Raw genomic sequence first — 16,959 nt, 5'->3', positions numbered from 1 at the left:
GTTACATGTCTGGTGAGTTTGCATTATCAGCTTACAGGAATTCCCTTGCTACATGGGGCCTTGCATTATCAAGCTGAAACATGAGGTGATGGCGGCGGATAAATGGCACGACAATGGGCCTCAATCTCGTCACGGTACCTATGTGTTTTCAAATTGCCATCGATAAAATGCAATTGTGTTCGTTGCCCGTAGCTTATGCCTCCCAATACCTTATCCCCACCGCCACCATGGGGCACTGTCCGCAACATTAACATCAGCAAATCGCTCACCCACACGTCTGCCATCTGCCTGGTACAGTTGAAACTGGGATTCATCCATGAAGAGCACACACCCCCAAACATTTCACAATTTTGCTGTAGCGCTGAACTAGCTTTCATTTTAGTCATTTTGCAGACGCTCTTATCCAGAGAGATTGAAGAGCTTGAGGATGAGTTGACAAGTTTAATCAGGTGTGCTTGCTCTGGAATAGACCAAATGCATTATCATGACACAAGTTGAGACCCAGATGCAGACACAGGAGGCAGATGGTTGTAGTCTTACAATGCTTACTATTCCAAAAGGAGTAGGCCAGAGAATGGTCATGGACAGGCAAAAGGTCAAAACCAGTTCATAGTCCAGGAAGTACAGAGTGGCAGACAGGCTCGTAGTCAAGGCAGGCAATCGGGTACAGAGTCCAGAAACGGGCAAGGTTCAAAATCGGGAGGACTAGAAAAAGGAGAATAGCAAAAAGCAGGCGAACGTGAAAAACACTGGTTGACTTGGAAAACATACAAGACAAACTGGCACAGAGAGACAGGAAACACAGGGATAAATACACAGGGAAAAATAAGTGACACCTGGAGGGGGTGGAGACAATCACAGGGACAGGTGAAACAGATCAGGGCGTGACATGCATGAAATGGGGACCAAACCAAATCTAAACCAAACATAGATGTCTATGTTTGGGCCAAATCAAGGCCAGTCCGGATCAGACTAAATCTGAACCAAAAATAGACGCCTATGATTGGTTCAGATTTGGTCCTGACCAAAAATCGAAGTCCGTGGATGAGATTCCCTAAAAACAAGCCACTTCGCCACTATGACTTCTTCATAGCAGGTTAGGAGACTTAGGGCTAGGCGTCCCGCTAGCGGGGCACCTGTCGACAGCTTCCGGTGAAACTGGAGGGCTCACAATTCAAATAAATAATCATACAAATTATGGATATTAAACATTTAGGTACATACTAGTGTCTTTATATCGGTTAAAAGCTTAAATTATTGTTATTCTAACTGCACTGTCTGATTTACAGTAGCCATTACAGCGAAAGCATGCCATGCGATTGTTTGAAAACGGCGCACAACATCAAAATATTTTTCCACCGGCACAATCACAAATAGCAATTTAAATACTCACTTTTTGAAAATCTTCCTCTGATTTGCAATCCAAAGGGTCCCAGCTACAACATGTAGTGTCACTTTGTTAGATAAAATCCTTCTTTATATCCCAAAAAGTCAGTTTATTTGGCGCCATCGATTTTGAGTAATCCACTCGTTCAACATGCAGAGAAAAGAATCCAAAAAGATACCGCTAAATCTTGTTAAAACAAGTGAAATTAAGTTTCTATGTATTACTCAGGTACCCTAAAATGTAGTTAAACTATAAAATTTCATAAGGAAAGAAGTATGTTCAACAGGAAAATGATATTAGCAGGTGCGCGCACAGACTGATTCCAACTCTGAGTCCCAGTATTAAAACTCATAATTCTTCGTCGTTTTGGAAGAAACAAGCCTGAAACCTTGAACAAAGACTGTTGACATCTAGTGGAAGCCATAGGAATTGCAATCTGGGAGCTGGATTTGGATATGCCCCTATACTTTCCATTGTAAATCAAAATATAATTGATATTCTTCAAGGTAGCAACCCTTTGCCTTGATTACAGCTTTGCACACTCTTGGCATTCTCTCAACCAGCTTCATGAGGTAGTCACCTGGAATGCTTTTCCAACAGTCTTGAAGGTGTTCCCTAATATGCTGAGCACTTGTTGGCTGCTTTTCCTTTACTCTGCGGTCCAACTCATCCCAAACCATCTCAATTGGGTTGAGGTCGGGTGATTGTGGAGGCCAGGTCATCTGATGCAGCACTCCATCACTCTCCTCCCTGGTCAAATAGCCCTTACATGGCCTGGAGGTGTGTTTTGAGTCATTGTCTTGTTGAAAAACAAATGATAGTCTCACTAAGTGCAAACCAGATGGGATCGTGTATCACTGCAGAATGCTGTGGTAGCCATGCTTGTTAAGTGTGCCTTTATATTCTAAATAAGTCACAGACAGTGTCACCAGCAAAGCACCACCACACCTCCTCCATGCTTCAAGCTGGGAACCACACATGCGGAGATCATCCGTTCACCTACTCTGCATCTCACAAAGACATGGCGGTTGGAACCAAAAATCTCAAATTTGGACTTATCAGACCAAAGGACAGATTTCCCCTGGTCTAATGTCCGTTGCTCGTGTTTCTTGGCACAAGCAAGTCGCTTCTTCTTATTGGTGTCCTTTTAGTAGTGGTTTCCTTGCAGCAATTTGACCATGAAGGCCTGATTCACGCAGTCTCCTCTGAACAGTTGATGTTGAGATTGTGTGTGTGTTCCTTGAACTCTGTGAAGCATTTATTTGGGCTGCAATCTAAGGTGCAGTTAAGTCTTGATTTCTGAGGCTGGTAACTCTAATGAACTTATCCTCTGCAGCAGATATAACTCTGGTTCTTCCTTTCCTTGTGGTGGTCCTCATGAGAGCCAGTTTCATCATAGTACTTGATGGTTTTTTCAACTGCACTTGAAGAAACCTTCAAAGTTCTTTGGAAATGTCCAGATTGACTGACCTTCATGTCTTAAAGTAATGATGGACTGTCATTTCTCTTTGCTTATTTGAGCTGTTCTTGCCATAATATGGACTTGGTCTTTTACCAAATAGGGCTATCTTCTGTATACCACCCCTACCTTGTCACAACACAACTGATTGGCTCAAACACATTAAGAAGGAAAGAAATTACACAAATTAACTTTTAACAATGCATACATGTTAATTGAAATGCATTCCAGGTGACTACCTCATGAAGCTGGTTGAGAGAATGCCAAGAGTGTGCAAAGCTGTCATCAAGGCAAAGGGTGGCTACTTTGAAGAATCTCAAATATAAAATATATTTTTATTTGTTTAGGTCTTTTTGGGTTACTACATGATTCTATGTGTTATTTCATAGTTTTGATGTCTTCACTATTATTCTACAATGTAGAAAATAGTAAAAATAAAGATAAACCCTTGAATGAGTAGGTGTGTCCAAACTTTTGACTGGTACTGTATATAGTGTATTTATGTGTTGTATTGTGCAGGGCTCATTTGAAAAGGAGACCTAGGTCTCAATATGTCTTCCCTGGTAAAATAAAGGTAACAAATTATAATTTGCCCAACAGTGGTGTGGAGAACTCATTCTTATTGTTTAAACTGCTGATTGGTCTTTAAAGTTAAACTGTTTCTAATGTTCGCAAGTATGGCCCCGCCCAGTATTAAAACATTGTTTTTGTAAGGTGAAATGGAGCCCATTTTGACATTGCAATCACGTTGAAACTAAAAAACAGGTACGTGTTGAACCATCGCTGGTTGAAACTAAAAAACAGGTTCAACACATACCTGTTTTTTAGTTTCAACGTGATTACTTGCGAACATTAGAAACAGTTTAACTTTAAAGAGCAATCAGCAGTTTAAACAATAAGAATGAGTTCTCCACACCACTGTTGGGCAGTGGAAACGCAACTTTTCTGATGGATAAACAGCGCATCACAAAGGCCCTCCCACTACGTACTACCCCCATCGAGAACCATTGAGTTGCTGCGTTTTTTTAATGCAACCTTTATTGATACGTTACCAAAACAGTGCTGCATTAGGCTAATGCTAACTGACAGTGAAATTATCTCAAAATGTATTTTTCTCACTCCCTCTCTCTTATTCCCTCACGTCTTTCTCTAGTTGTCGGTTTGAGCTGCTCCATGGCAGTGTTCAGTCAGATGTGTTCGTGGGGGAGGTGCCCTCTCATATTGGCACACTGCTAGACTACAAGCATGGCCGTCTGTCCTTCTATAACACCCAGCGCGGCCAGCTGCTCGGGACCCTCGCCCACTGCTTCACCCAACCATGCCACCCTGTCCTGGGCATGGAGCAGCCAGGCAGCCTGAAAGTCAGCATGGCCCTGGAGGTGGCCGACTTCGCCAAGCACAGCTAGCCAAGCACCAGATCTTCCCTATGCAAGTTATGTGATCATAAGTACCCATGGATTTAATATACATTTTATAGAAATATAAATTTTATACAGCTAGAACAGTGATAGCTACACTTTTAATGGAATAAATAGCCAGTCTCTCTGGACTCTCCCCGATGAGGGTGGTGCCTATAGTAGTATTAGGACATTCACTGACTCAGTGATGAAAGACAGACAGGAGCGAGAGAGGAAGTACTGTAGTTGCTTCAGTAGTATAGATTTGAAAGAAAGTGCAAATCTTGAAGGTAATAGGAAAAATATTTTATAAATAGGAAAAACATAATCGGAGCAATAGTCAATATCTATCGATCAATTATTGCTGTTTTATTTCTCTTGTGAATTTGACTGAGTATGTTCTTGTTCAGGTGAAATGTTTAATCTCTGAGATTTAGTATTAATTCATCTTTTGGCTATATTTTTTAACATGTTTTGTCAATTGTTTTGCGTGCTTTAATTTCTCCAGTATCTCCTTCTCTCTTTTCTCAGCAGTCTTACTCATCTCTCCTAGAGCCTTTAGTGGGTACAGTAGGCACAGACTGCTGAGATGCACATTAAACTGTATGCAGCTACCAGGGTATTGAGCCCAGGTAGTCTGTGTGACTTAGTACTGTGTTAGCCCACTGAGCTACATGCAAAGCAAGGTCATTACTTGGAGATTGTGTGGATAAAGACACTAGTAACTATTTTGTTTAAAGCCATAGCCCTAGTTGTGTTTCATGTTGTGAATACTGGTGTATAAATAACCTTGTAAACAGATATGTTGAATCCATTCTGTGTATTTGTTTGGAAACATTTCTGAATGTTGATGAATTTGAGTTTTTTTTCTCTTTGTTGAATGTCTTCATGTTAGAGTCTGATGAAGAGATGGTTATTTTTGTATTTGAGACAGCACTGAATAAACTCCTAAGGTGATCTAGAAGGATCTTTCATTTTATGAACTGAAAGACAACACATTGTAACACAGGCGACTCCTGACAACTGCAACAGCTTGGGACTGATGTGACAGCATGCACTAAACTAGAGAATGCCGTTATCAGGAGCAATTACAACAAATAATGTTATCACTTCCTAAAAGATTAAGGACTCAATTCAATCCGTATCTCCAAAGTTCAGCGCTATAGCGCGCTTTATTTTTAAAGGTAATTTTCAATTGAGCTGACATATGCACGTTTTACCATGAAAGCAGTCTCCACGAACAGAGAACATTGCCATTACATTTCAACCATACTATAGCGCTGAACTTCAGCGTTACGGATTGAATCTGGCCCTAAAACAATATCATGAATGAGCAACAAATTCAAGGAGATATTTGCTGGAAAGTATCAATTTCTTTTTAATAAACAGGATGAACAAACATACTTGACAATGCAGCAAAGCCCTAACCCAACCCACCCTAAAATAAAATACAGGAGATTAACAAAATAGCAAATATGCTTCTTAAGGCTCATGCAAACAAACTGGAATCACTGACTCACTGAGTCACGCAACTTGAAAGAGAGCTTGATTTTGGCTGTTTTAGGGCACCCCACTATATTTGACACAAGCTACCATGCGTACCGTGATCTGAACACAATGTTGCATGGAAAAGTGTTGCAACAAGGGTTAACTCAATTATATATATATTAATTTTTACATTGTTTGCAATCTGATATGTGACACATATTAATGCCAAAATAACATGCAAAACAGGAAAGCACCCCCCCCCCCCCCTCAAAATGACGTGTCACCACTGTATATGTTTAAGTTAATTAATGGGGCGAGTGACAGAGAGGAGTTGGGGGCTCAACATTACCCAATTGAACTTCCATATGTGACTGGATCACAACCAGTCATATCTAATATCCATAAAAGCAACATTCGCAATCATTTGGACATTTGCTTAGTACTTGAAGGGCGAATAGAAAAACTCTTACAGACCTCTTTGAAGGTGGTAGCACATTACTGCCATATAGCGTATAAGAATTGTACAACACAAGGAATATTCTTTAAATACACTACAATTCAGCCATATATGAGACTTGGCACAAGATTAATAATGGTAACTTCAACCCATGACAGATTGAAGAATATTCGATTCCTCATTGTACATACAGTACCAACACATACATAAGCATAATAATACAGTCTGTATCACATTTTTTAAGCTTAATCCAAAGTGGGTCTTTGTAGTTCAGTTGGTAGATCATGGTGCTTGTAATGCCAGGCTGGTGGGTTTGATTCCCGCGACCACCCATAAGTAAAATGTATGCACACATGACTGTAAGTTGCTTTGGATAAAAGTGTCTGCTAAATGACGAATATTATTATTATGGCAAATATAAAGTGGTTTACCTTAGATTTTTTTAAACAGGCCTAAAAACTAGAAATGCTGTCTGAAGAGATTGGTGACTGCATTTGGCCAGTGGTGAATAGATGTGTAAAGAAAGTCATATCACATATATATATATATATATATATATACAGTATATGTTTTTTGTCTTAGCTTGTGACTCATAAAATATTTGATTTGGGATCACAGGTAAAATGCAGCAATAACATTCACTTTTATTCCCTATCAAGAGAAGGGAGGTAGGGGAGAAGGATTTTCTTCAACCAAACCCATCTACACCCATCTATCCATTCTCTCCCCCACACCCACATCCCTCCATGCAAGTGTCATCTGTCACCCTTCAGTAAAAAACATATTTGAAGCAAATTTAAACATTGGGCAGTTGAACAAGAGAGAACAAAGTTTAGTATGAGGGGAATAAAGCCTGGCAGGATGGAATTGGTGCCAACATCAAGACAACTTCCCCTGATGTATCCTGGAGAGAAAGAGAGATAATACCAAACGACATGAGAGAAATGGACAGACACACTTTGATAGCATCATGCCTAATAGGAAGTGTAAAGAAGGGTATTTTCTTAAAGGACAGGGAAGGAGAGGAGGATCTCAGCTGAAGTACAATAATTCTGATATGTTCTGTCCAGTTGTCCCTCAAACAGGCCTGCAGGTGCCATCAACCAGCCTACATACAGTTGAAGTCAGAAGTTTACATACACTAAGGTTGGAGTCATTAAAACTAGTTTTTCAACCACTCCACAAATTTCTTGTTAACAAACTATAGTTTTGGCAAGTCGGTTAGGACATCTACTTTGTACATGACACAAGTAATTTTTCCAACAATTGTTTACAGACAGATTATTTCACTTATAATTCACTGTATCACAATTCCAGTGTGTCAGAAGTTTACATACACTAAGTTGACTGTGCTTTTAAACAGCTTGGAAAATTCCAGAAAATTATGTCATGGCTTTAGAACCTTCTGATAGGCTAATTGACATAATTTGAGTAAATTGGAGGTGTATCTGTGGATGTATTTCAAGGCCTACCTTCAAACTCAGTGCCTCTTTGCTTGACATCATGGGAAAATCAAAATACATCTGCCAAGACCTCAGAAAAATAATTGTGGACCTCCACAAGTCTGGTTCATCCTTGGGAGCAATTTCCAAACACCTGAAGGTACCACGTTCATCTGCACAAACAATAGTACGCAAGTATAAACACCATGGGACCACGCAGGCATCATACCGCTCAGGAAGCATACGTGTTCTGTCTCCTAGAGATGAAAGCACATTGGTGTGAAAAGTGCAAATCAATACCAGAACAACAGCAAAGGACCTTGTGAAGATGCTGGAGGAAACTGGTACAAAAGTATCTATATACACAGTAAAACGAGTCCTATATCGACGTAACCTGAAAGGCCGCTCAGCAAGGAAGAAGCCACGGCTCCAAACCCGCCATAAAAGAGCCAGACAAAAATAGAACTGTTTGGCCATAATGACCATTGTTATGTTTGGAGGAAAAAGGGGAAGACTTGCAAGCAGAAAAACACCATCCCAACCGTGAAGCACGGGGGTGGCAGCATCATGTTGTGGGGTGCTTTGCTGCAGGAGGGACTGGTGCAACATCTCAAGACATCAGTCAGGAAGTTAAAGCTTGGTTTTAAATGGCTCTTCCAAATGGACAATGACCCCAAGCATACTTCCAAAGTTGTGGCAAAATGGCTTAAGGACAACAAAGTCAAGGTATTGGAGTGGCCATCACAAAGCCCTGACCTCAATCTCATAGACAAAATGTGGGCAGAACTGAAAAAGTGTGTGCGAGCAAGGAGGCCTTACAAACCTCACTCAGTTACACCAGCTCTGTCAGGAGGAATGGGCCAAAATTCACCCAATTTATTGTGGGAAGCTTGTGGAAGGCTACCCGAAACGTTTGACCCAAGTTAAACAATTTAAAGGCAATGCTACCAAATACTAATTGAGGAATGTGATAAAAGAAATTAAAGCTGAAATAAATCATTCTCTACTATTATTCTGACAATTCACATTCTTAAATTAAAATAAAGTGGTGATCCTAACTGACCTAAGACAGGGAATTTTTACTAGGATTAAATGTCAGGAATTGTGAAAAACTGAGTTTAAATCTATTTGGGTAAGGTGTATGTAAACTTCCGACTTCAACTGTATCATCTGTGAGTGAACTGTGAGGATTGTCAAGACAGAGAGAGTGTCACACCCTGGCCATAGAGAGGCTTTTATTCTGTATTTTGGTTAGGCCAGGGTGTGACTAGGGTGGGCATTCTAGTTTCTTTTTTTCTATGTTTTCTATTTCTTTGTGTTTGGCCGGTTGTGGTTCTCAATCAGAGGCAGCTGTCTATCGTTGTCTCTGATTGGGAATCATATTTAGGCTTTTCCCACCTATGTTTTGTGGGTAGTTGTTTTCTGTATAGTTTAGTTACCTTACAGAACTGTTCGTTTTTCTCTTTGTTATTTTTGTTCAAGTGTTCTGATTAAATAAAATATCATGAACACGTACCACGCTGCGCTTTGGTCCAGTCATTTCCAGGAAGAGGATTGTGACAGAGAGAGAGGGAGAGAAAGAGATAAAGGGAGAACTAAATGTTCATTTGTGATTGTTTATTCCACTTGCTTTGTCAATGTTAACATGTGAATTGAGAGAGAGAGAATAATCACAGTTGAGCATTCAATTTGTAAAATACTGTAAAACTGTTCTAGAGTCATATTGTCTCAGCAAAGTAGAGTACAGCAGGGTTAGAGAGATATGCAGACTTACAGTCATGGGGCTAGGGTTAATGCTTCTCATCGGGATGTTGTAGGAGGTGGTAGTGCAGGACCTTTATAGCATCATGTCCACTGGATATGGCTGAGTGACTGAACTGTGTGAACGGTCCTATCGGTGTATATTCGTGAGAAAGAGAGAAGGGGGGAAATCAGTAATCAAGTACACTGAACAAAAATATAAACACATAACTTAAAGCATTTCATAAGCTGAAATAAAAGATCCCAGAAATGTTCCACACGCACAAAAAGCATATTTCTCAAAATTGTTGTGCACAAATTTGCTTACATCCCTGATAGTGAGCATTTATCCTTTGCCAAGATATTCCATCCACCTGACAGGTGTGGCATATCAAGAAGCTGCTGGGGACAATAAAAGGCCACCCTCAAATGTGCAGTTTTGTCACACAACATAATGCCACAGATTTCTCAAGTTTTGAGGGAGTGTGAAATTGGCATGCTGCCTGCAGGAATGTCCACCAGAGCTGTTGCCAGATAATTGAATGTTCATTTCTCTACCATAAGCCGCCTCCAACGTTGTTTTAGAGAATTTGGCAATACGTCCAACTGGCCTCACAACTGCAGACCACTTTTGACCATTCCAGCCCAGAACCACCACATCCGGCTTCTTCACCCACAGAATTGTCTGAGACCAGCCACAGGGACAGCTGATGAAACTTTGCACAACCGAAAGATTTCTGCACAAACTGTCAGAAACCGTTGCAGGGAAGATCATTAGCGTGCTCGTCGTCCTAACTACCCCTACCTTGTCACAACACAACACAAATTGCCTCCACCAATCCAATGTGTTTAGATTTGTGGAAAGTACTTACCTGGTGCACACTTCAGGAGAAAGGAGATATTTGTGGGATGCACCCATATTGCACTTACACCTTGATCACACCGACAGTGTCCTTGCGTAAGGGGTACACCAGAAGTACATTAATTTCCAATGGAACGCTGCCTTTGCCTTGCTGCATTGCGTTGCAGAGCTTCTACGTGGTGAATATGTTGGATTTATCGAACTTATCTATAAAATTGTATGCGTAGGCTGCTTTACAGAAATGGTATCAGAAAGTGAATGTTGAACTGCAGGTTACCATTTTTCGCAAAACACTTTAAGTGTGTTCGAGGCGTTGGTTGTGACATCTACAGTATGGAAAGGCTCCAAACGTCCACGAGAGGTCACCAGACCCAAGTATAGACCCTAGGCTACTTAAGGTGAGAGCTCAATCAGGAGCACAGCACAGCAGCAGTTAACGAACATGAAAGCTCCAAGGTAGCCACCTCACCAAAGCTTCGGAACGGTAAATGTTTATGAATTCTATTATGTTTGTACAGTCAATCTGGAATTACTGCATTGATGATTCACTTGGTACTCAACCAAAAAGTCGTCTTGCGTCACGTTATATTGCCCTCCGTGCGCTGAAGGCTTTTTGCTCACGAAGCTGCACCCCCCCCCATACCTCACCGCGCAGATCAAGGAGCAGCATATAGGGCGCCTTGAACGAATTAACTGTCCTGCCTGGTAACTTTCTCTCTTAGGCAAGTACACTGGATGCATAGGATACTTTTCCATTGTAGCTTTTTCCATTGGGAAGTGCGTTCATCAGAACCACATTTTGTGACATGCGAAATTAGGTAACGTGGTCTTTGGTTGACGTCTCACGAGAGCAATAGTTTACTGTAGTTTCTCTCTCTCTCGCTCTCTCTCTCTCGCTCTCTCTCTCTCTCTCTCTCTCTCTCTGTCATTCACACATTTATTTATAACTCTTACCTTACGAAAAAAGATTGCAGTCAGAGTTTCTGAAAGAAAGAAACAAAGAAAAAAAGCTGTTGGTGAGTAAGGCTGCTTGAATGCTGCATCACTGTGTTACAAAGTGCAGGAAACTCTGCTATTCCACAGCTCACACAGATTTTTACAGTAGTATCTTCTACACACTAATTGTTTGCCCATATGGAAAACTCATGTATTATAATATGTGACATATATGCAGGGAATTCAACATGTATTAACATACATTTCCAGAATATATTCATTAAATATAGAGGTTGAGCACATCACAAAATATATGTAAATATAGAAAATGTATATATATTAAATATATTTTTGCGCCACATGTATCATGCTGAATTGTTTAATGTTGAGTCTATTGACCTCTGGTAGCTTGGCATTAGGTTCCCAAAGTGGGGTTTGCATGCAAAAGTTATAAAATTAATTAATTATGCAACTATTGAGGCTACCTGCCATTTATTAAACATACTAATATTAGCTATGTTAATTTCGAAAAGAGATACATGAACCTAGAAATATATTTCTCCTGAGCTGTCAATCACAATTTGAAATGCTTCTAAGCTCTGCCCCCAGCCCACCTCCAACTAACAGAGCAGCTGTTGTAATTTTGAAAGTTCTCCAGATGAAGGAGAAGGGCAGGTGTCAGCACCAAAAATCATTCTCATGGATAATGGCATTTTATTTGATAATATAATCATAACATTAATTTAAAATGTGTTTTTCACCTGGCGGGTGACATAGGAAGAAGATATTTTCTTAAACTGCCTGCAAGCAAGAGTTTTCACCGAGATAGCTAACACATCTAGTTAGTTAGCTAGCTCCTTTAGCTTGCCACCAGAACATGCAGTGTAACTGACCAAGGTAAGACTTTTTGGGATATTAAAGCATTGATTTCATATGTGTTAGATATAATTGTATTGCCAACGCTAGCTAGTTAATGGTATATGTTGCTCGCAAAGCAATATGCTTCTTGCTAGCTAGCTTTTTAGTGAGGGCTGGGTTTCTCTGACAGCAATATAGCTAGAATTGGTTAGCTACAGATTTTTCCCCGCAGTGGAGCCTTCTGATCTGGAGCCTAACTGCCTATGGACAAACCCCATCCAATGGAAGTTAGCATTTTGAATAATTTAGCTCACTGATGTGTGGAATTGTTTTACTGACTCTCTGTCCCTGCATTATCCACATGGGAACTGTCAACTTGTGAGTCTAAAATTAGACACTGGAGGTCAAGGAATCTGCATTGTAGGTATAAGTTTGATGTTCATTAACATTTATGACCGAACAGCTCGATCCGGTCCTATGTAGCAAAATTTGAAATTGTGTTTTTTACATTGGATAAAGGAGTAGAGGTTCAGAGCTAGAACATTGTATATCATACACTGCAGTTGAGGAATAATGGGAAAGTAATTCTGCTTTGAAAGTTTATAAACTTGTAACCCCACTTTTGAGAAAATGGCCCTTGAATGTTTTGGTACATTTACTGGAGAGCTCTTCTTTGTCTACACCCATTCAGCATCGTTCACAACCTCTTAAGCCTTAGCCCCACCCATCTCTTTGAGGATTCACATGTGAGGCCATGTGCTAAACAGAGTGAGTAAGGTAGTGCAGTTAATAACCAAATATTTCAAGACTTAAAGTGGTGAAAGTAGAAGAAAAATACACTATCTAGTCATTGGCCTATATCCTAATCTGACTTTGGTGTAGGTGATGTTGTGCTTCACATTACCGCCTCTTGTAAACACACACTATATTAAATAAAATCTGTTTATTTGTCACATGCACAGGATACAGAAGGTGTAAACGGTACAGTGAAATGGTTAGTTGCATAGTAGCAATATAGAAAGTGTCCAGATAAATATTGTATAAATATTTTATAATTATTAGATGATTCTTACCCAGACACAGTTGTATGGGTCATGTGAAAGAAAGTCTATAACCACCGCCCAGCCACATCCACCTAAGTGGATGGGGCACTATTGTCTAAACATGTACACATGTTCATGAAATACAATAGATGACCGTAATCACCCCCAGACACACCGGGCTAATTTGATGAGTCACGTAATCATCTGGCAAAGTAGAGTCTTTTGTTTAGACATGTAGCTAGCTAGCTAAACATTGAACCCAATGGTGCTTTCAAAACAACTGCGAACTTGGAAAAATATGAAGTCAAATCAGGATGTCAGTGATATTCAGATCGGAAAGTCGGGGCTCTAGAAAGAGGCCCGAGTTCCTGAGTTGAAATTCCGAGTTGGACGACAGTTCAAAATTATTTTTTCCTGTCGGAGCTTGTTTTTATTTTAAAAAATATATATATTTTTGAGTTCCCCATTGTCTTGAACGAACTGAAGTTGGAAGTTGTAGATTTCCGAGTTCCCAGTTGTTTTGAACTTGGCAATAATCCCAACCCATACTGATTGTCATAGCTAGCCACCATGCATGAATCTCCAGGTAGCTAAAGCTAACCAACTAAGTTCAATGTTAGCTAGCTAGCTAACATTAGGCTATAACTAGCAATGCAAATGGCTTTCTGAGATACAAATAATATTACTACACAGATCATACACGTAACGTTAGCTAGCAAGCCAGCCAGCTAACGTTAGCTAGCTTGCTAACAGTATGCATTAACTTGCAATGAAAACAACTTTCTGACAAAGTTAGAAACAACATCTCCCTCTCTGTCACAGATGCCATGTTTGCCCTTAGTTTGAAGATGTAAACCGGAGACAAGTGTTTTATACAACAGTCTTCTGTCTTCTTTTTTCGGCCCTCCACATATTCGCACTCAAACACCAGAATTTTCTCCATATCCTTAGCTATCATACTGTGCTTGTACTGGGCATTCCACAAATTTTCAAAACTCAGTCAGCTTCTTCCATGACAACAACACGATTGGTCACCGTTTCTTCCCCATCATTGTCAGCAGAAGACTCCACAATATCTGCTTCAATGAAAATGTTTTGACCTAAATCTCCTCATTGCCTGATTAATTTTCAGAGTCAGAGAGTATGACACAATCGTGTCATAATAGTATGCCACAATCGTCCTCGAGAAAGTTGAGAGCAGAAGCAACACTTTTGCAGTTTTTCATGGTATCTTTCAAAAAAGCTGCGGTAGAAAGGATTATCTACACATAGTGAGCAGCTGATGTTATGGACATGCTACATGGCAGACCAATCTGAACTCATCTCTCAGCATGTCCAGCCCATCCGTTATCTCAGACAATCATGGCTAGCATAAAGGTTCCTGTCTTTTTCCGTGGCTAAACCAACTAGGCTCATAATTTAACCATTTTATTTGTATTTACAGATGGCATAGAAGTTTGTTATTAAGGCACATGAAAGTTCACACGTTACAGAAGGCATTTCTGCCAAAAAACGCATTTTGATCAAAAATAAATGTTTACATTAAAATAAATGCCTCTTGTGAAGTAGTGGCATGTGACATATGCCTAGTTTCCTGAAACAAATAAAAAATAAAAAATAAACTTTTTATTTCACCTTTAACCAGGTAGGCCAGTTGAGGACAAGTTCTCATTTACAACTGCGACCTAGCAATGATAAAGCAAAGCAGTGCGACAAAAACAACAGAGTTACACATGGGATAGACAAACGTACAGTCAATAACATAATATAAAAGTGTATATATACAGTGTGTGCAAATGTAGTAAGATTAGGGAGGTAAGGCAATAAATAGGCCATAGTGGCAAAATAATGACAATTTAGCATTAACACTAGATGTGCAGATGATTTTATTTAAAATTTTTATTTCACCTTTATTTAACCAGGTAGGCAAGTTGAGAACAAGTTATCATTTACAATTGCGACCTGGCCAAGATAAAGCAAAGCAGTTCGACACATACAACAACACAGAGTTACACATGGAGTAAAACAAACATACATTCAATAATACAGTAGAAAAATAAGTCTATATACAATGTGAGCAAATTAGGTGAGATAAGGGAGAAATAAAGGCCATGGTGGCGAAGTAAATACAATGTAGCAAGTAAAACACTGGAATGGTAGATTTGCAGTGGAAGAATGTGCAAAGTAGAAATAATGGGGTGCAAAGGAGCAAAATAAATAAATAAATGCAGTAGGGGGAGGTAGTTGTTTGGGCTAAATTATAGATGGGCTATGTACAGGTGCAGTAATCTGTGAGCTGCTCTGACAGCTGGTGCTTAAAGCTAGTGAGGGAGATAAGTGTTAACAGTTTCAGAGATTTTTGCAGTTCATTCCAATCATTGGCAGCAGAGAACTGGAAGGAGAGGCAGCCAAAGGAAGAATTGGTTTTGGGGGTGACCAGAGATATACCTGCTGGAGCGCGTGCTACAGGTGGGTGCTGCTATGGTGACCAGCGAGCTGAGATAAGGGGGGACTTTACATAGCAGGGTCTTGTAGATGACCTGGAGCCAGTGGGTTTGGCGACGAATATGAAGCGAGGGCCAGCCAACGAGAGCGTACAGGTCACAGTGGTGGGTAGTATATGGGGCTTTGGTGACAAAACGGATGGCACTGTGATAGACTGCATCCAATTTATTGAGTAGGGTATTGGAGGCTATTTTGTAAATTACATTACCGAAGTCGAGGATCGGTAGGATGGTCAGTTTTACAAGGGTATGTTTGGCAGCATGAGTGAAGGATGCTTTGTTGCGAAATAGGAAGCCAATTCTAGATTTAACTTTGGATTGGAGATGTTTGATGTGAGTCTGGAAGGAGAGTTTACAGTCTAACCAGACACCTAGGTATTTGTAGTTGTCCACGTATTCTAAGTCAGAACCGTCCAGAGTAGTGATGTTGGACAGGCGGGCAGGTGCAGGCAGCGATCGGTTGAAGAGCATGCATTTAGTTTTACTTGTATTTAAGAGCAATTGGAGGCCACGGAAGGAGAGTTGTATGGCATTAAAGCTCGTCTGGAGGGTTGTTAACACAGTGTCCAAAGAATGGCCAGAGGTATACAGAATGGTGTCGTCTGCGTAGAGGTGGATCAGAGACTCACCAGCAGCAAGAGCGACATCATTGATGTACACAGAGAAGAGAGTTGGTCCAAGAATTTAACCCTGTGGTACCCCCATAGACTGCCAGAGGACCGGACAACAGGCCCTCCGATTTGACACCCTGAACTCTATCAGAGAAGTAGTTGGTGAACCAGGCGAGGCAATCATTTGAGAAACCAAGGCTATTGAGTCTGCCGATGAGGATGTGGTGATTGACAGATTCGAAAGCCTTGGCAAGGTCAATGAATACGGCTGCACAGTTTTGTTTCTTATCGATGGCGGTTAGGATATCGTTTAGGACCTTGAGCGTGGCTGAGGTGCACCCATGACTAGCTCTGAAACCAGATTGCATAGTGGAGAAGGTATGGTGGGATTCAAAATGGTCGGTAATCTGTTTGTTGACTTGGCTTTCGAAGACCATAGAAAGGCAGGGTAGGATAGATATAGGTCTGTAGCAGTTTGGGTCAAGAGTGTCCCCCCCCTTTGAAGAGGGGGATGACCGCAGCTGCTTTCCAATCTTTGGGAATCTCAGACGACACGAGAGGTTGAACAGGCTAGTAATAGGAGTTGCAATAATTTCGGCAGATCATTCTAGAAAGAGATGGTCCAGATTGTCTAGCCCGGCTGATTTGTAGGGGTCGAGATTTTGCAGCTCTTTCAGAACATCAGCTGACTGGATTTGGGAGAAGGAGAAACGGGGAAGGCTTGGGCGAGTTGCTGTGGGGGGTGCAGTGCTGTTGACCGAGGTAGGGGTAGCCA

General features: G+C 40.7%; 1 protein-coding gene across 1 annotated transcript in view; it reads left to right on the top strand.

Moving 5' to 3' along the window:
• The window catches only part of cmya5 (cardiomyopathy associated 5), a 62,343-nt gene extending 58,091 nt beyond the window's left edge, over positions 1-4,252 (top strand). Inside the window, exon 15 of the mRNA XM_038998886.1 lies at positions 4,000-4,252. Within this exon, the coding sequence (XP_038854814.1) occupies positions 4,000-4,252 (253 nt within the window). The remainder of the gene's footprint in view (positions 1-3,999) is intronic.
• The last annotated feature ends 12,707 nt before the right edge of the window (positions 4,253-16,959 follow it).

The sequence above is a fragment of the Salvelinus namaycush genome, chromosome 1 (genome assembly GCF_016432855.1).
Source record: "Salvelinus namaycush isolate Seneca chromosome 1, SaNama_1.0, whole genome shotgun sequence".
Classification (NCBI taxonomy): Eukaryota; Metazoa; Chordata; class Actinopteri; order Salmoniformes; family Salmonidae; genus Salvelinus; species Salvelinus namaycush.
This window is presented reverse-complemented; position numbering and strand designations above follow the sequence as displayed.